General features: G+C 46.4%; 1 protein-coding gene across 1 annotated transcript; it reads right to left on the bottom strand.

Moving 5' to 3' along the window:
• Positions 1-1,024: 1,024 nt before the first annotated feature.
• Positions 1,025-12,575, bottom strand: FBXO33 (F-box protein 33). Its single transcript, XM_072116247.1, has 4 exons — positions 11,852-12,575; positions 6,768-6,878; positions 5,140-5,825; positions 1,025-3,508 (listed from the first exon to the last, which is right to left on the bottom strand). Exons 1-4 carry the CDS (start codon positions 12,274-12,276, stop codon positions 3,237-3,239), a joined length of 1,494 nt encoding a protein of 497 aa, XP_071972348.1. The 5' UTR covers positions 12,277-12,575; the 3' UTR covers positions 1,025-3,236.
• Between the last annotated feature and the right edge of the window lie 8,045 nt (positions 12,576-20,620).

Raw genomic sequence — 20,620 nt, 5'->3', positions numbered from 1 at the left:
AATAGCAGACAGCTCCCTTACAGATTCCAATTATTTAGTAATAGTGACCTCAGATTAATACTCTTCCCTTGCTCCCCTGTAGAATATTATCCCCATAATTGTGGATACAGTACCAACACCATCACAATAGAGAAAGTAGTGATAGTGCCCTCCTAGGGAAGCTACAGAAACAACTATTTCCCACATCAGCTAAAGCACAAACAGTGCCTTCTTGGTAACCGGTGTAGTACGAGTGCCCCCTTGCTAGCCACAGTTGTCAAAGGTGGCCTCGAACAGTCAGGCATTATTGGTAGTTGCAGTACTGAGGCTGAGTTCATGTATCATGCAGAAATTGTGAAGCAAACCTAAAAACGGCCGCACGGATTGATAAGGTGCTACACATACAAAGCACCGTACACAGGCAAAATATATGGCGTCACCCCTCTCCTGCGCGCCGGACGTATCCCCAGCTAAGGCATACGTTCTTGTGAATTCGGCCTAAGTGTGGTCACATGTACCACTAGACCTGTGTTTACAAGCACATCATTAGCATACGGGGTGGACCTCAGCCCAATTGCAAAGGCATTTCCAATGGAAGCGCAAGTGATCGTTGACCAAAACCCATGTCTTGTTTCAGATCTACATTGTTACAAATGTGAAAGCAGTTCCTATTCTTGCCCATGTTTACTGTCATCAGCAGGTGAGTGCACCTCACACATTGAAGACATGCAGGCCGCATACAGACCATGGGTGCCCAGGTAGGCCACCATTCAGGAGTCTGCTATGGGGCCCTGCCTCTCTTAGTTACACCCCTGTTCTCAGGTCTTCTTTCCCCATTTTGTATTCTACCTATAATACTGACAGTGTGCAGTGTGTATGTAGCCTTCCGTATGAGCAACAGTGGTCCCCAGAAAGGGGCAGGAGAATTAGCAATGGCTTGTCACTTATTTTACTTCTTATGATGAATTCTAGGTATTGCTATGCTGTCTCGTATAAAAATAAAATAAAAAACTAGGATTAAGTAAGAACAATGAGGCCAGAGCGCTGCAGTATTTTAATGCTTTATTCATTGATTAAAAGAATATACATTGAACATAAACCAAACAACACCAGTCGTTGCTAACATTCGGCTGTTTCCTCATTTTCATTCTTCCCCTGTCAGGAGTTCACAATTCAGTCTCCCCCGTTTTATCGGACCTCGTTGATAAAATACCACTGCCGCCAATGTTCCCCCCACATGTGGCATGTTGTTCCCCGCCCCCACCCTCCCCCCACACACAGCGTGCCAGTGGCCCCTCTACTGATGTACTTCATATAAAATCATCCACATGGTATGTGCTCGCTGCAGACGAAAATAAACACAGCGCACACCTGTCCGAGAGCAGCGTCCTTAAATATAAGATGGTAAAACCATTTGTAAAACACAGAAACTTTTTTAGACTTCTTTTTTCTTAATATATTTCCATAAATAGAATTCGCATCCGGACATCTGTGAACATAGATCATCGGATTTCCAAAATCGCGGCCTGGGTGCGGTCAGCTCTGCTGGACACCCCCCACACAAACACACACACTTTGTCGGCTATTGTTTCATTATTGCAGACTGTCCATATATATATATATTTTTTTTAAATCGTTAAATGCACAACATTCGTACCACTTAAAACTGGGGTCAGATGGAAGTCTCACAGAGACCACGTCCGTACCGCGGTTGCCCTGAAACGAGATAAAGTCGGCTTTTATAGCCTCTCGGATAGAACGAGATATTAAAACAAACGTTATGGAATGTTTTCTTCATAGTAACGCATGATAGCAGCTTACACCAGCGATATCTCTTCACGGTTTTGTTTTTTTCATTTTTACATTCGCTAGTCACAGTGAAAACAGGTGTGTGTTTCTTTAAGAATTCTGAGGCGTTGTTCACACTGAACCACAGCACAGCTGCGTACCGCAGGTCGAAACCCGACCTTATTTTATATTACAATCTAGCAGTTTCTCAGCCTGCGCCACCCCTGAAGGCGGCACAGACCCTACCCCCCATTCTGCCAGCATGTGGGCACTTCTTTAATGTTTATTTTTGTAAGTCTATTCTTTGGCAGCTGAAACAGGCGCTGACAGAGAAAATTCAGTGACTCTGTTGTCAGGTATCTCTCGACTAAAAGCTTACAAGTATCTAACTTTGTACACAGAAATCTGATTAGCTATATCAAGGGGAATAAAGCAGAAATCCAGAAGGGACAGAACAAAATAGTTATTTACACCAGCAAAATAGAAAAACCTGTCTGATGACAGCGCAACCACAGCAATAGACCACAAGAGATACACTTGCAGGTGGCAGCTCTCCACAACTACAGCACACAATATGGAGGGGATCACTCCGGCCAGGGAAATAGGTCTTTTCTTGTTTTGGAGAGTGAGCTCTCCAAAGAGGAAAAAAAAAAAATAATGATGTGACCTAACTGCCCTTGGATATGTATGCCCATAGATGCAGTCTGGGGCCTGTAGTTGGGCTTGCAGAGATTCCCCTTACCAAGCACAATTTCTAGTCTAAATACTCTACAATGTTATTACTGCACAGTGTATACAAGATCTCTGGCATAGAAATAGCAAAAAATAAAAGAAAAACACTTATCCCTATAAATCAGATAACTCCCCGATGGATGGTTAACCTTCAGTCCCATGATATAATAATAATGATACAATTTCTAATGACTAAGACTTGGGTGGAGCGGGGGGCTTTAGACTAGAGGGTAAATGCTCTTTGGCCAGTCACCCACATCCACACACAGGCCCCACAATGGAGTTCATGCAAAGGCAAATATCACCCACGTAACAGGGAACAAAAAGCTCCAAAGAGTTAGAAATAACACTTTGTTCTACACAGGAAGTTTTTTTCCATAAATAAGTGCTCTCGTTTTTCATCAAGTGCACCGGTAACCGATGCAGGAAGGGAAATTCTCTACCGTCTGCCCATGACCTGCTGAGCGTCAGTGTCCTTGAGAATCGCTTTTAACCGTGAAAAGACCCTGAACTGCGTCACCTTCAGCTTCTGAACCAAGACCTGACGTTCCCAAGTCTGATAAAGTAGAAACACACGTAAGATTTTTATATAGCGCTAATACTGATTAAACACAGCACAAAGGGTTAACTCACGCTAATCGAGGAAACATGATCAAGACCCTATTTGCATATTGTAACCACAAGGGGAGGAGAGGAAAAAAAAACCTCTGGATAAAAAGACAAAAAAAAAAAAAAAGTTAAATGCCTTCGCTGAAGTTTTGCATCTCTCTGTAAAAGTGGCGAGCCGGCTCTGTGAATACACTAAGCAACTCGATGTCCATGACGGCGCGCCAGGGCCGGGCCAGTCCAATAGACACCTGTTCTATGAGGTTGTGCACCGGGTCCACATCTTGATCGGCCAGCTCACTTTGGTCAAAGTCTATGCTTTCTTCCGTCACCTCCAGGACTTTCAGGTCCGGCCCTCGGAGACGGGCAATCGCTATTAGGTTGTGAGCCCAGACAGTATAGCCTGCAGGAAGAAGAGTGTGTTAGTGGGGTACGGACTGAAAAGATAAACTCATCAGGCAAGTTACTGACCCACATAAAATACATCACACAAGCTTGAAAAAGGAATACTACGGGAAAAAAAATGGAAGTTGCAGGGGTGGAATAGCATACACTCCTGGTATTTTTGACTCGCTCGTAAAATCATTTTCTCACCATTTTCAAGGATTCTCACATCTTGTTACTATGTAGGACCAGTTTCACAACACTGTAATCGGAATATGGAAACAAAAATTGGCAGTGGATCAAAAACACCAAGAGAGTATTTCCCATAATACTTTTTTGGGCCACAAAAGAGGTTTCCATGCTCCACCCTGATCACGTACGATGTCTGCTCACAACATGGCAGGAATAGGACCTGCTCAGAGTTTCACAGCTTGGGCAGCTGCTTCATACTGAGGACACACAGCTGTGTGTAGGGGACCACAGAAATACACAAAATACACCTGAATTGGCAGGTAGCACAGTCCAGTCTGTTCATGTATAAATATATATGGATATTGAAGAAAATCAAAATCCATCATAATAAACCAGGGCCACTTATAAAATCCAAGCTACAACATAATGGCACATAACGATGTCTTTCACTGAAAGGGAGGTGTCATCAGGTCTGTGTAAGATTACAGGGATATCAAATTACTATAGGTTTTATTATGTTTTAATAGATTTCATGTAATTATTTGTGGGACATAATGATGTTTTCATTGCTACCATTTTAGGGACTGTACGACCTATTGGTCTTGCAAAAAATTTGGGCGCAGCAAGTTTATTTTATATCAGTACTAGGAAAAGGTTCCAGGGTTTTTCCCCCCCCCTTTTTTCTTATTTAGCCCCCATATGGTACTTTAACCTCAGGGAGCCTGATCATTTCTACTACAGTATTGCAGAATATGGCCGTTTTGTTTTATATCTGTAACTATGTGCAACTTTAAAAAACGCCTTCAATATTCAATGGAGGAAATTTATCACAAGTGCCTGGTTGCCATTGGCATATAGAACAGTACTGCTCTCTGAAAACCCCTTTAAAACCCATTGGAGGAACCCATTTGTCAAAGTGGTTACAATCATGACGTCATTTTGTTGCAAAAGAGCGATGTCATTATTGATATTTATCCCACCACGTGGCACAGATGCATAGCAAACCTGACATATACTGCAATAAAGTTGCTATGGGTAACTAGAATATACCTGCTCTCAGATACTTATCATAGATATGCCCCATTGAGTGTAAGGTTTTGACAAACTTCTTCCACCTCCCATTGGTATTAATAGAGCGGCACAGAATCCTCACAAAGAATAACTACTGTAAATCCTCACAACTGGAAATGGCTTTCAGTGGACATTCCAGACGGACATTTATGGCAAATCCTGTAGATCAGGATTCAGACAGCTGGCCTCTAGGCCATTGTAGCTAGCCTATGGGATCCCTCACACAAATTGTGCCCCCCGCTGGGAAGAAAACTGGCAGTAAGGGTGTTCGGAGACTGATATAAAATTCATAATTCCATAAGAGGGATATGAATACTGGTTTTCTAGTCCCGACTGCACCGTTTTACATGCACACATTTGGAGCACTGCTCCCACAATCCCCCTTACCGTGAATAGCCAGAAGGGAGAGCCTCATGCACCTCCAAGCTAAAAGAACCAAAGGGTCTTCGTTCCTGTTGTCGCTGAGATCCGGAAACCCAGACATGTCATTGACATCATTCATGAGGATGAAATGGGTGAGGAATGTGTCGTACTGCCGGGAGATGAGGTCCACCACTGCCCCAGACACACACGTGATGTAGCTGTCAAAGTGAATCCTCTCGAGGGGTATGCTGGGCTTGAGTATTCGTAACATATCGTCACTTTTCACATCAAACGCCATCATGTAAACACGAAGGTTTGCGCTGTTCCGTGTCAAGGCCCTCCAGTCCTCGTCCTCTGGCATCTTGTCCAGGGTTTTGCTCTTGAGTGACGTGTTATGGACCAGGAGAGAAAGCCGATGCAAAGGCACATGGTTATTGTTTGCCAAAACTCTTGTCATTTCTGCCGTGAAGTCACAGAAGTCCAGAGCCAGGGAGCGCAGGTTGACGAACCTCTCCAACTCGATGGCAGTCACCAGGGTGGTGTTAGCGGACGTGTGGTTGTCCAATAAGCTCAAGTGCTCTATGGTATTGGCCACTGGATTGGACAAGGATGCCAGAGAGGTTGGCGTCACAATTTCGAGCATAAAGCCACAGGAAAGCCACTTTAGCTGCCGGCTGTTTGCCAGGATCTCCTCAAACAACTGCTGGATCCTGAAAATAGAAACTTCTATAAGTGCACAGGTCCTGCAAGACATTTCAATACCAAGCAGCATGCTGGGAATCCGAGTCCTGCAATAGATTGAAACCCCACAACTCTGCAAAACCAGGATGCGGAAGTACGATAAAGAAGCCACAGGTAACCAGAGGTCACACTAACATTTTGCCAGAAGGATAATAATACTCCTCTCACTGGCACATTGTAACAAATCCACAGATGCAATGCAGCCTTCTGTCTTACAAAGATCTGAGGCAGTCATGGCAATAGATCGCAGCTTCCCGATGAATTCACGGGGAGTGACGATCAAAACAAAGATGGAGACGCCCAAGGGTTAATTTTTTTCTTTTATAGGGGAAGTTTAGTAAGGAACACATATATTATCTACAGGTAACAGTGATCTAATGGTAACAGCCCATTGGATCACTGTTATCAGTGATCTGTATACAGAGACATGTAGAGAGGATGCACATAGCTTCCTCCCAGCATGCCTCTCACTGTATACAGGGGCAGGTGTTACAGAGAAGTGATTACATTGGCCCATTGTCACAGTAAAGGATCAGGCAGACCGCACAATCCTTTTAATGGAACTGTGTGCACGATCGCACACTGCAGCCGGAAGAGGCAGAGTTCCTCACCATAGCCACTATAGAATGTCATGTGACCTGAGCTCCGGTCACATGACCTATCAGAGCCGCAAGCTGGCCTGGCAAGGGAGGAGGGGAGGCTCTGCATTACAAGTCCTAGTGATGGCACACTGATCAGGACCGCAGTGAGCACCGGCACCACCAGCCAGTGCCTAAATAAGAAAAATCACCAAGCATATTTATACGCTTGGTGGGTTTTTTTGGGGCATAAGTTGGCCTCTATATTTGCCATAAACCCTTGTAGAGGTGTTATTGTGACCTCTGCAGGTAACCCCAACCACATGGACTTACTGTTGCATCTTTTTACCACCCGGATCCACTTTAGTCAGGTAAGTACTTGTTATGGTGCCATTTTGTTGCAAAATACTAATGTCTCCAAAAAGGCACAGCTTCTGAAGATTCCTGCAAAAAAAAAAAAAAAAGTCAACATCAAGATTTGCTCTGGCAAGTATACAAAGTGATGCTGAGCCTATTATACCATTGTACTTCACATTATGTGGCTTCTAAATAAGTAGGACACAAGTTAAACTCTTCTCCCAAAATGTCCAATTTAAGTGGAATGCAGATTGTGTTGGGGGATGGGGTGCAGTCTCATCTACTTACAAGAATTATACAAGACACTTTGACAGAAAGGTCTAAGGTGATGTGTGGTGATGACCAGGAAGGTCCTGGCAGGACACTACAGATATTTAAACTTTTATATAGGAAATTTGATTTACTATTTTTTAGCTACAGCCAAATGCTCCCATTATCCAGTGCTCTCAGGTTTTCACATCCACAAGGTCACGCTCTGTGTAAGGTCATTGCTGCCTGAAGCTGACGCTTCTGTATTATCTGCCTGGGCATACAAAAGGCGAGCTGTACAGGCAAGCAAAGTGCTGACTCCATGTTAGCAGCACATCATTCCCTGAGTATCTGCTGCAATGTCACACACTGTACAATCACTTGGGACAAAGATGATACAACACAGCTCCACCTCCGTGACTGTTGCTATAGGTACCTGTATATGCATCACCTCATAGGGACTACAAATAAGCAAAGGTGGTGAGAAACACTACATAAAACTTAACATTTACTATTAAATTATGTAAAATTGAAGCTACGTCAGTATTTATATATTACATATTAAAAATATAAAATTGCTTCCACACTAATTGGCTAGACAATCATAAGCCACAATTGCCTAAGACTATTGCAGTTGTACTAAAGGGTGCAAAGGTTTACATCAGGATCAGGTGGCCGATTGAACGGCTGTCCGCAGAACTTGCGGTCCTTCCCCAGTGACTACCCACGCTCCCTATACATCTTGGAATGGGGGAGATCACTCCTGTTTATATTTTCCTGATGTAAACCTTTGCACCCTTCAGTACAATTGCAATAGTCTTGGGCTATTGTGGCTTACGATTGTCTAGCCAATTAGTGTGGCAGCGATTTGATATTTTTAATATGTAATATATCCATACTGACGTAGCGTCAATTTTGCATCATTTAATAGTAAAAGTTACGTTTTATATAGTGTTTCTCACCACCTTTGCTTATTTGTTGTGTTCAATTTGGTGGTGTACAGGGCCCTTGCCCTGGGGTACAGGGTTTGTGGACCTATTTCCCTCAGGGACTAGACTTCTACTACACACAATACATTACAGCTGGACAGGAAGGCTTAAAGGGATTGTCTTGGACTAAGTGTTTTTATATACTCCCTGGGCATAACATAAAATACACACTTCTCACTTCACTGGGTCCTGGAAAGAGGAGGTCCCCAACTTTTTTGCACTACAACCACCACCAGTAGCACTAATACCCCTCTCATCTAGTCCGGGAGCTAAAGAGATTGAGGACCACTGATACAGGGAACATGTACGGCACAGCGTCAGCCGGCATATAACATGGTTTTATATAATCTATATCTGCTGCACATTTTGCAGCGGAGGCTTCCGATGGAAACAAAGACCCCATGTCCTGTGGATGCATGGGTGCAAAGTCCTGGCTTTGTTTTCCCAGGCTACACTATAAGAGGCGCTAATGACTCCCTCTTTACTTCTCATCTACGTTAATGCACCCCTTCCAGACTGCATACAGAGGCTTCAGGTACCCTGTAAAAAAAAGCCAAAGGGAGTGTGGCATACCAGTGACACACGCCACAGATAGTGGGTAGAATATGTATGGTGGGGTCATGCACTTTATAGCAGAGGGGTGAGTAGTTTAAGGAAGGGAGCAGTGACGGGCACCAGAATACTAGGCAAAGCAGGATAGCGGTCCATAAACAATATGGTGGGAGGGTGAAAGTAGTTGGGGGCAGTGACGGGCACCAGGATACTGGGAATGGCGGAGAGGTGAGAGTAGTTGGATGGCAGTGATAGAGGTCCATACACATTAGGGCAGAGGGGTGAGGGTAGTTGGGGGCAGTGATGGAGGTCCATACACATTAGGGCAGAGGGGTGAGAATAGAGGGGGGGGGGGCAGTGATAGACGTCCATACACATTAGGGCAGAGGGGTGTGGGTAGTTGGGGGCAGTGATAGAGGTCCATACACATTAGGGCAGAGGGGTGTGGGTAGTTGGGGGGCAGTGATAGAGGTCTATACACATTGGGGCAGAGGGGTGTGGGTAGTTGGGGGCAGTGATAGAGGTCTATACACATTGGGGCAGAGGGGTGAGGGTAGTTGGGGGCAGTGATGGAGGTCTATACACATTGGGGCAGAGGGGTGAGGGTAGTTGGATGGCAGTGATAGAGGTCCATACACATTAGGGCAGAGGGGTGTGGGTAGTTGGGGGGCAGTGATAGAGGTCCATACACATTAGGGCGGAGGGGTGTGGGTAGTTGGGGGCAGTGATAGAGGTCCATACACATTAGGGCAGAGGGGTGTGGGTAGTTGGGGGCAGTGGTAGAGGTCCATACACATTAGGGCAGAGGGGTGTGGGTAGTTGGGGGCAGTGATAGAGGTCCATACACATTATGGAGGAGGGGTGAGGGTAGTTGGGGGCAGTGAGGGGCATTAGGATATTGGGCACAGAAGTGATAGAGGTCCCCTAACTACTCTCACTCCTCCACCATGTGTATGGACACATTATGTCGGAGGGGTGAGAGTAGTTGGGGGCAGTGTGGGGCACCAGCATACTGGGCACAGCAGTGATAGAGGTCCATACACATTAGGGCGGAGGGGTGTGGGTAGTTGGGGGCAGTGATAGAGGTCCATACACATTAGGGCAGAGGGGTGTGGGTAGTTGGGGGCAGTGGTAGAGGTCCATACACATTAGGGCAGAGGGGTGTGGGTAGTTGGGGGCAGTGATAGAGGTCCATACACATTAGGGCAGAGGGGTGTGGGTAGTTGGGGGGCAGTGATAGAGGTCTATACACATTGGGGCAGAGGGGTGAGGGTAGTTGGGGGGCAGTGATAGAGGTCCATACACATTAGGGCAGAGGGGTGTGGGTAGTTGGGGGCAGTGATGGAGGTCCATACACATTAGGGCAGAGGGGTGTGGGTAGTTGGGGGCAGTGATAGAGGTCCATACACATTAGGGCAGAGGGGTGAGGGTAGTTGGGGGCAGTGATAGAGGTCCATACACATTAGGGCAGAGGGGTGAGGGTAGTTGGGGGCAGTGGTAGAGGTCCATACACATTAGGGCAGAGGGGTGTGGGTAGTTGGGGGCAGTGATAGAGGTCCATACACATTAGGGCAGAGGGGTGTGGGTAGTTGGGGGCAGTGATAGAGGTCCATACACATTAGGGCAGAGGGGTGAGGGTAGTTGGGGGCAGTGATAGAGGTCCATACACATTAGGGCAGAGGGGTGAGGGTAGTTGGGGGCAGTGGTAGAGGTCCATACACATTAGGGCAGAGGGGTGTGGGTAGTTGGGGGCAGTGATAGAGGTCCATACACATTAGGGCAGAGGGGTGAGGGTAGTTGGGGGCAGTGATAGAGGTCTATACACATTGGGGCAGAGGGGTGAGGGTAGTTGGGGGCAGTGATGGAGGTCTATACACATTGGGGCAGAGGGGTGAGGGTAGTTGGATGGCAGTGATAGAGGTCCATACACATTAGGGCAGAGGGGTGAGGGTAGTTGGATGGCAGTGATAGAGGTCCATACACATTAGGGCAGAGGGGTGAGGGTAGTTGGGGGCAGTGATAGAGGTCCATACACATTAGGGCAGAGGGGTGAGGGTAGTTGGGGGCAGTGATAGAGGTCCATACACATTAGGGCAGAGGGGTGAGGGTAGTTGGATGGCAGTGATAGAGGTCCATACACATTAGGGCAGAGGGGTGTGGGTAGTTGGGGGCAGTGATAGAGGTCTATACACATTGGGGCAGAGGGGTGAGGGTAGTTGGGGGCAGTGATAGAGGTCCATACACATTAGGGCAGAGGGGTGTGGGTAGTTGGGGGCAGTGATAGAGGTCCATACACATTAGGGCAGAGGGGTGTGGGTAGTTGGGGGCAGTGGTAGAGGTCCATACACATTAGGGCAGAGGGGTGTGGGTAGTTGGGGGCAGTGATAGAGGTCCATACACATTAGGGCAGAGGGGTGTGGGTAGTTGGGGGCAGTGATAGAGGTCCATACACATTATGGAGGAGGGGTGAGGGTAGTTGGGGGCAGTGAGGGGCATTAGGATATTGGGCACAGAAGTGATAGAGGTCCCCTAACTACTCTCACTCCTCCACCATGTGTATGGACACATTATGTCGGAGGGGTGAGAGTAGTTGGGGGCAGTGTGGGGCACCAGCATACTGGGCACAGCAGTGATAGAGGTCCATACACATTAGGGCGGAGGGGTGTGGGTAGTTGGGGGCAGTGATAGAGGTCCATACACATTAGGGCAGAGGGGTGTGGGTAGTTGGGGGCAGTGGTAGAGGTCCATACACATTAGGGCAGAGGGGTGTGGGTAGTTGGGGGCAGTGATAGAGGTCCATACACATTAGGGCAGAGGGGTGTGGGTAGTTGGGGGCAGTGGTAGAGGTCCATACACATTAGGGCAGAGGGGTGAGGGTAGTTGGGGGCAGTGATAGAGGTCCATACACATTAGGGCAGAGGGGTGTGGGTAGTTGGGGGCAGTGATAGAGGTCCATACACATTATGGAGGAGGGGTGAGGGTAGTTGGGGGCAGTGAGGGGCATTAGGATATTGGGCACAGAAGTGATAGAGGTCCCCTAACTACTCTCACTCCTCCACCATGTGTATGGACACATTATGTCGGAGGGGTGAGAGTAGTTGGGGGCAGTGTGGGGCACCAGCATACTGGGCACAGCAGTGATAGAGGTCCATACACATTAGGGCAGAGGGGTGAGGGTAGTTGTGGGCAAAATATAGGTCCCTACACATTAGGGCAGAGGGGTGTTGGGAGTTGGGGGCACTGCGGGGGCGGGGCACAAGTGTCACTTACCTGTTGCCCCGGATACTGCTCAGTACACACAGCACCAGCTCCAGGTAGGTCCTGAGCACCTCTAGCCACCTGCTGGAGGGCTGCGAGTCCCCGTCCCCGGTGTCCTGCGTGGAGCAGGAGGGGGGAGAGGCGCCGCTGGCCTCGGCAGAGCCGGACAGGTAATTCTCCGCTGCAAACTCCACCCGCAGCTCCCGGACGAAGCAGCCGCATTTCCGCATGAGGAATTCGAGCCGCGGCCGCTCGGCCAGGGACGCCTGCAAGCTCAAGCGCAGCTCCGGCCATAGCGCGGGATAGAAGAGACACTCCCGCCAGTGAGAGCAGGCGGCAGAGGCCCGGAGCCGGTCTGAGGCCGGGAGGAACGAGAAAATGTGCACAACGAGCTCGCTGGGGAGGGACGAGGCTCCCACATCCCCGCACAGAGCCATGGAAGAGACCGGGAAGCGAGTGCCGCCTGTGGCCGAGTGTCCGCTCTGGACCCCGGGGAACAACAAGCTGTGCTGACAGAAGGCGGGCCCAGCTCACACTGCGCTGCGGAATATACTATCTGCCCCGAGCGGAGGGGGGATTGCTGGTGTCAGCCTTCTCTGCTGCTCACTCGTGAGAAGTGGAGACTAGCCGATAACAGAGAAAGGGGAAAAGGCCTAAACAATGAAGTTAATATAACGACTATCACTCTTTCGTCATTCCTCACTGATGCATATTCCCCCTTTTCAGTAAGGTACATCCCAGTGTAGGCGACTGCGTAGCCAGGTCGTACCACTGTTTTGGACTAATGGGATGGAAATAAAATCGTATCATCTGGTATCAAATTGTATAATCCCTCTCTTAAATTCGTCCTGCACAACATGGCCGCCGATATAATAAGCCTCTTTTATTAAGACACTGGAGACTTAAATGTTTACATACCATATGGTATTTGTAAGAATATCACCCCTTATTAAGAGATAGTAGGTTCCAGTTTAAGCAGTGGCACTGCGTTCCCGGAATGTACTATGTGGAATAACAGGGGTGTACAGTTAATGTTTGGGGGATAAGTAGGTTTCTTGAGCTTGCTGGGAACTGGAGGAGGGTGCGGAGAAAGTAAGGAGATCGCCGAAGGGGGTGTGACTGCAGGAGTCCCCTAAAATAATGTGATATGGTATGGCCGAAGGTGGGGGGAGCCTGCAGTTATTTTGATGCTCCAATGGTGAAAGAGTCGGAGACCTGCGGAAACGATCGGAATTTAAGGGAAATAGAGAATATATGGATTTGTGCAATTCTGTTCTTCTTTCATGTAATACTGTAACTGACCCCTCAATTACAGAGTAACTTATCACTAAAAGTTATAACCTGCATCTTGTTTGGTTTATTCACCATCTCTGCTTGCTGTGAAACATTTTCCAGTCCCGTGTAGAATTAAAAGATCAGTCAGTGACTGTAAACACACTTTACATGATTTATCCTGTATATTTCAACACCTGGAATCCTGAGATAAAGCCGACGGGACACAGGAAAACTCGGGAGCTGCCAGCCTTGTAGGGAGTGTGGCATAGTTGCAAAATAAGGCTAAAATTGTCAAGTAATAGAAAATAATGTTATAAATGTCCCCTCTGTGTACATACATTCCATGACTTACTTGCAGGGCCGGTACCAGCACTGGGCATACATAAGGCTATAACATAAGGAGTTTATGGGGCTGAGGGGGACTCTATCTAATGAATCCATAGGGAGAGTGCTTTATATAAAATAACCATGAGGGAGCTGTCTGGGATGATAAACAAGGGAATATTTTAGGGAACATTGATTCTGAATTATTAATGCTGCCACATGAGTTTACTACAAAGGGGCCCACTGAGGCTCTGTTGCCCAGGGGCCTACAGAAACCTGGAGCCGACCCTGCTTACTGTCCCACATTTATCAAAAACAGAACAAACTGCACTATGTGTGCACACTGGAGGCTGCCATTAGGAAGGACTATTTATTAGTATTGAGGAAAAACACTGCGCTCCATGGGGGCTGGGCTGAAGTGCTGTATGCTAGGGTGAGGTCTAGCAGGAGAATGTGGTGCCCCTGTTCACCAGGGCAGGGGGATACCTTTTATTAAAGCTGCTGCAGATTGTGGAATTGGAAGTGAGATGTGGGTAACCAGATTAGATTTCGCACTGCTTATTACAACAAGACAGATACATACTTATTGTTATCTTTTCAAAAAAGCATTTATTTTACAGTTTTTTTGCTCAGGTGGGAAAAATAGGTTGAGACGATGTGTTTTGGGTAGGATTTCCCCTTCTTCAGGTCCAGGGTTTTGTTCTGTAACATGTAAGGATGGTACATTTCTAGTATCAATACATGAGTCAGAATATTACATTGTGTGTTTGTAACATTCATTACATAAAAAATAAAAGCTAAAATAAATAAATGGATAGATAAATACATATGACTATTTTCTTAAAAAAACATAGTAAATACAGGCAGTCCCCGGGTTACATACAAGATAGGGTCTGTAGATTTGTTCTTAAGTTGAATTTGTATGTAAGTCGGAACTGTATATTTTATCATTGTAATCTCAGACAGAACTTTTTTGGACTCTGTGACAATTGGATTTTAAAAATGTTGGGTTGTCATAAGAATCAAGATTAACACTAAAGCTTCATTACAGACACCTCTGATAACTGTTACAGCTGATTATTGTAGCCTACGACTAAAGCACAATAAATTACCAATATCCAGAGGTCTGTTTGTAACTAGGGGTCGTATGTAAGTCGAGTGTTCTTAAGTAGGGGACCACCTGTATAGGAGTTTATCACCAAATGGGAATTCATCAACAATTATACACAGAGAGAGTTAAAAAGTCATTACAAATACATCCTTGTGGTTCCGAATACATAAAAAGTTTCATCCGTATATTATGAGTTTACCGGTCATCTCATCGATTGCATATGATTATACTACATAGTAACAAGTATGGTTACACATTATCGCTCGAGTGCAGGTGCAAATAAAGGCAGATACAGACTTTATATATCTTAAATCAAGATACAACTGTATAAAAACAAAGGCAGATTTTGTAAGAGTATAAAATTGATATGTTATAAACCTAGGGACATCCTAAAAATAAATAAATAAAGGTACTGACCGTGTCTGAGCGCGTGGTGTTGTATATCAGAGTTAAAAGGTGGGGCGCGATGAGAATTGCCAGGTCTGTGTTAGGCTTAACAGGTCCGGAGAGGAGAGAAAGTAGCCTCAGATGTTCAAATCTGACTGGACTTTATTCCTATACCTTGGGTATACAATAGGTTTCCCAGGTACTGAAGAGAGATCCGAGAATGTCAAACCTGCAAACTGAATTTATGCTACAGAGCATCCACTTTATCCTTGACCATAATGTCTTTTCTTTCCAGTCGAGATTCGCCCCCAGCTACGCCAATCTTTTTATGGGGGAATTCGAGAATAGCTTCATTATCGGAAACCCCCAATACAAAAATAAAATCGTTATGTTTAAATGTTACATAGACTTGTTTATAACATGGAAAGATACGGAACGTGAAGCCAAAGACTTCTTAGAGACCATCAACAACAACATTTGGGGTATCATCCTGACACTGAACATCTCCCCAAATAACATCAAATTTTTTGATCTACTAATATTGGGGGACCCCACAGGAACAGAACTACCAACAGAGACCTATTTTAAATCTGTTGGTGTTAATAGTTCTCTGGAATTCTCCAGCTCTCATTATAGGAAGTGGCTTACAAGCATCCCATATAACCAATATAAATGGATCTGAAAGAACTGTACGAATACAGGAACATATACGACCCAATCAGAGATCCTTAGGAAACGGTTTACACGAAAGTGATATCCATCGAACGTCATAAATATTGCGTACCAGGGAGAATGTCTCCTTCCATCGCATTAATCATTAACTTCGGATAAAGGTAGAAGTCTATCGTTTATCACCACCTAGTCTTCCGACCACAAAAACATAAGAGATCTCCTAGACAAACATTGGCCCATACTCCAAAAGGATCCCTACCTAAGAAAAGAAAAACTATTTTTTTGCTCAGGTGGGACAAATAGATTGAGACGAAGCGTTTTGGGGAGGATTTTACCCCTTCTAGCCGACACCTGGGATCGGAGTCTAAGTGGCACCTGGTCTTCACCAGAGCCCGCCGCAAAGCGGGATGGATTTGTTGCGGCGGGGTACCACCAGGTCGTTTCACAGGTGCGACTAGCCCGCGGTGGCTGCCAATGTAGTAATGCAGGAGACAGTCTTTACCCGGGTTGACAGTAGGAGAACAGCATAGGAAGGCACACTAGGACTCATGTCAGGAATCGCAGGAGCTGGCACACAGGAACACAGGAGCGCACTGGCACACAGGAACGCAGGATACACAGGAACGCAGGATACACAGGGGAGCTTTCTCTTCAGGGGATGGCTTGAAGATCCGACAAGGATCACCGGAAGGGGTAGGAATTTATATCAGGCCAGAGCCAATTAATGGCTCACTGGCCCTATAAATCTCAGCGAGCTGGCGCGCGCATCCCCGTCTCCCCGCCGAGCAGCGGGAGCAGTGGAGACCACCGCTGGAGCCAGGGTAGGTAATAACTGCCGGGATCCGTGGGCACACGGAGGGACACAGGTGCGCCCCTGTTCCAAGACAGGGATCGTGGGAGCACCCGTGACAATCTTGATTTAATATATATATAGAGTCTGTATATGCCTTTATATAGTTGCATCTCCACTTGAGCGATAATGTGTAACCATAATTGTTACTATGTAGTTAATCATATGCAATCGATAAGATACGGTCAGGATGACCAGTAAACTCATAATATATGGATGAAACTTTTTATGTATTCAGAATCAACAGAATTGTGTACACAATCCATGTTAAAGGTGCACCAAAAAAAGTTGATGTACTCTGTTGGGGCAGTGCACGGGGCCCCAGATTCATAAAGAACGTGCCCAGAAATCCTGAACCTGGTACCCTCTGCACACCACACAGGCAATAGTGAAAAATGGGGCTGTGTTAAGATGGGTCCTTAAGAGTTTCGGTTGAATTTGTAGCAGAAGTAAGCGATCTATCTATCCGCTAGGGATCCCCAAAGAATTAACCTTTCCTATCTGCAAACTTATACCTAAGTATGAACATCCCCCCAGCCTGTGATGACACAAAGGAGGCTCATTTCCTTTTATGACCGGTGTGCTTCAGAATCTTTATAGGCTTTTACCTTGCGCAAATCCTATAAATTTTGTCTTACCTCCATCTTTTCTCTCACGTACGCATACATACATATCATGAGGAAATAAGTACTAATATTTTGGGAGTTATTTAGCTTTTTCCTGTTGCTGCAAAGCCATTTGTTTGCCTTTGACACAGTAACAGCAAAGAGGTGGATGGAATTATTAGTGAAAAGTACCGTATATACTCAAGTATAAGGCAAGTTTTTCAGCACAAAAATTGGCTTATACTTGAGTATATAAAAAAAACTAACACTGTACTCACCTTTCTGACACCCCCCTCAGGTCCTCTTCTTGCCTCTGATGCTCAGGTATCTCTTTGGTTCCTTTAGGGGGTCCTTCTGCTTCTCTTCAGGTCCCACCGGCAAGCATCTGACATCATTCTGTGTGCCGGCCATGCATGGGGACCCGAAGAGGAGTTGAACGACCCGAAGAGGAGCTGAAAGGGAACGGAAGGACCCGAAGCACCGGAGCATCAGAAGCAAGAAGGGGGGGGGGGGCGTTGGAAAGGTGAGTAAATAAATCACCTACTCAATACAAATACATGATCAAACATATGCAGAAACATACAGAACTATTTATGTAAACAACTATACATGTCACATGTGCAAACACATGCAGACAGACAGATGTTATTGATGTGACCCTGTCACTTTTCTGTGAGGGACTTCTCTCTCCTTTTCACCTACATTTGAGGGGATTAATATTTTTAGTTTATAAACCAGCACCCATCCACACATGCAGAAAGAAAGGAATACAGAAATACAAGCAGACACACATGCTTGCAGGCTGACACAGATACATGCAGATAAACATGCATGCTTGCAGGCAGACACAGATACATGCAGACACACATGCATATGGGCAGATATATGCTTGCAGGCTAAAATAGATACATGCTGACACACACATGCATACAGGCAAACACAGATACAGAGGACTTATTTTTGGATGAAATACACGAATACAGGCATACGGACACAGATGCATGCAGGCAGACACACACATGCATTCAGACCGACACACACATGCAGACACACACAAAATTTGTAGACAGAAGAGCAGCACTCCTTGGTATTCAAAATTTATTCACAAGTGGAAAATACAGTGCAACGTTTCGGCTGGCTCAATGCAGCCATCTTCAAGCATCTTCAATACTTGAAGATGGCTGCATTGAGCCAGCCGAAACGTTGCACTGTATTTTCCACTTGTGAATAAATTTTGAATACCAAGGAGTGCTGCTCTTCTGTCTACAAATTTTGTGTGTCCGCTGGGGTTTTTGAGTCGAATCCCTGGAGCCTGCACCCACACGGGATTGCAATCCTTTTGTCTCACTGTGCTGCCTGTATCTGTATGCTGCAGACACACACAGATACATGCAAATAGACTCACGGGCAGGCAGACACATCATCACCCATACAATACACTCATTATATGGATCTGTAATACACATTCAGACATGTCATCACAAACCCTGTGGTGTCTGCAGCTTTAAACCCTGGTATAACACACAACAGTCTCCACTCTGTTCTCCTCCTTCACCTCCCGATTTCTGAGCTGAACAGATTTCAGCTTTATCTGCAGCTACAACTGAAGAGGTGATGGCGAGAGGTGTTAACAAATCATGTGCTGTATCACACAGGACTCTGAGTTGTTCAGTGGCCCGTGCCTGTACTGTGCCTTGCCCAAGTGGGGGAGGAACAGTGCAGAACACAGGACTTCCGCAGTCCTCCCAGTGACCCGATGGCAAGAAGTGTAGAGCGGTTGTGATATGCTTCTCAGTGCGTGTGGGCCCCCACCAGTTCTCTGGACTCCGACACTTGTCCAGGTATGCTGGGTGCTGGTACCGGCCCTGAGTGTAGGTATCCCCATCTTTGCTGCCATTGTTGCATTTTTGGGCTCCCTTTCCATGAATAATTGTAGCACTGCCCCAAGACAAACATGCAGAAACTGATATTTTACCATCAGGTCTTTCAGGGCCTCAAATATGGTCACTAATGTTCCCTGTATCCACCTCTCAAAAGTAGTGTTCAGTCTATGTACTACATCAGTCATGTTGTAGAGTCTGGAATTACTGGCGATACACCTCTGGGGTGAAGTTATATTTTTGAATTAAACCTTACTTGAACACCTCATAATCTCAATCTTTGTCTCTGGCTAGAAACACAAACACATCCAGTGTTTTGCCTTTTAGTACTTGGGCAAGCTACTGTGCCCATTATTCAGGCAGCAGTTGGAGAAAAGTTTTCAAGTCACCATCTTTTTCCATCTCTGCAAAGTGGTACAAATGAAGTTTAAAGGGACTGCCCCACTTGGAGTTCAGGAACTGGACACCTGGATTTGTGCTAGATGCATCTTGTGTACTCTCGCACCCTGCCACGCTGCACACTCTCTCTAAGCCTACCTCTCTGCCAATTCTACTCACCCTAATCCTGATGCTCAGCAAATTCTTGCTTAGCCAGGATCTCTTTTAATGCCAACTCCATTTGCAGTTTAAGGTTACAACTGCTCTTCTGTTGAAGAATCCGGGGTAGAGGCTTCTTTATACCATTCTTGGAACTGGTACTACTTACAAGTCCAGTCAGTTCCATAGCAGGACTGTCTGCTTAATCTGATGGTGGTGGGGCTATGTCAGATGACTTCAGATGACTGTTGCAGGGCATCATCCTTCACTAGTGCTTGGGTCAGCTCCTCTTTCGATCGACCCACTCTGTCAAGCCCTCTGAGCTCACATAAGTGGAGTAGCTTGGCTTTGTTTTGAATGCAGTATCCTGCATCCAAACCTCCCCATGCCTAATGCCTCTTTACTCTTCAGCAGTTTATGTCATGTGACCAGAGTGACATCATTTCGGGTTCTTTAGCCTCCTAACATTAGCAAACTGTACCCAATGTATGAATACAAACATATAACAGAAACCTCCATGGATGTCATGGGTGCCCCCGCAATCCATGTCACGGATCGTGGCACACCTGTGCCCCTCTCCATGGTGCTGACCCAGGCCCCTCTTTTAACTTATTTTTCCACGCTCCTGCTTCTCTCTGGCTTAGGCCCCCCGCGTTCCCTGAGTTTTAAAGGCCAGCGCACAGGTGATTGGCGCTGGTCTGCTATATAATCCAGGGGCTCCGATCATTCCCCATCGGATCTTCAAACAATTCCCAGTGAAAGCCCTCTGTGTTCCTGCGTTCCTGATACTGCTCCTGTGTTCCCGTTCCTTTGTTCCTGTTCCTGTGTTCCAGTCTGTTCCTGCATTCCTGTTCTGTGTGCCTGCTCCCATGTTCCTGCCGTGAGTTCCAGTGTTCCCTTCTACGCTGTACTCCTGCTGCCAACCCGGGCTTGGACTGTGTTCCACATTACTACTTTGGCTGCCAACGCGGGCTAGTCGCACCTGTGGAACGACCTGGTGGCACCCTGCTGTAGCAAGAGCATCCCGCTTTGCGATGGGCTCTGGTGAAGACCAGGTGCCACTTAGACGGTCCCAGGTGTCGGCTAGTACCATCTCCTGCGTTGATCCAGAGGGTCCACAGACCCAGAACCCTGACAATG

Source organism: Engystomops pustulosus, chromosome 7 (assembly GCF_040894005.1).
Source record: "Engystomops pustulosus chromosome 7, aEngPut4.maternal, whole genome shotgun sequence".
In the NCBI taxonomy this organism is placed as follows: domain Eukaryota; kingdom Metazoa; phylum Chordata; class Amphibia; order Anura; family Leptodactylidae; genus Engystomops; species Engystomops pustulosus.
Note: the sequence above shows the minus strand (reverse complement) of the source record. Positions and strands in the feature narration are given on the sequence as shown.

Excerpts from the sequence above, each read along its gene's own strand:
- FBXO33 (XM_072116247.1), bottom strand. The coding sequence starts at position 12,276 with ATGGCTCTGTGCGGGGATGTGGGAGCCTCGTCCCTCCCCAGCGAGCTC. Across the intron at positions 6,879-11,851 it reads AGCAGTATCCGGGGCAACAG|GAATCTTCAGAAGCTGTGCC; the intron begins GTAAGTGACACT and ends TTTTTTTTGCAG. Across the intron at positions 5,826-6,767 it reads GGTGGTAAAAAGATGCAACA|GATCCAGCAGTTGTTTGAGG; the intron begins GTAAGTCCATGT and ends TTCTATTTTCAG.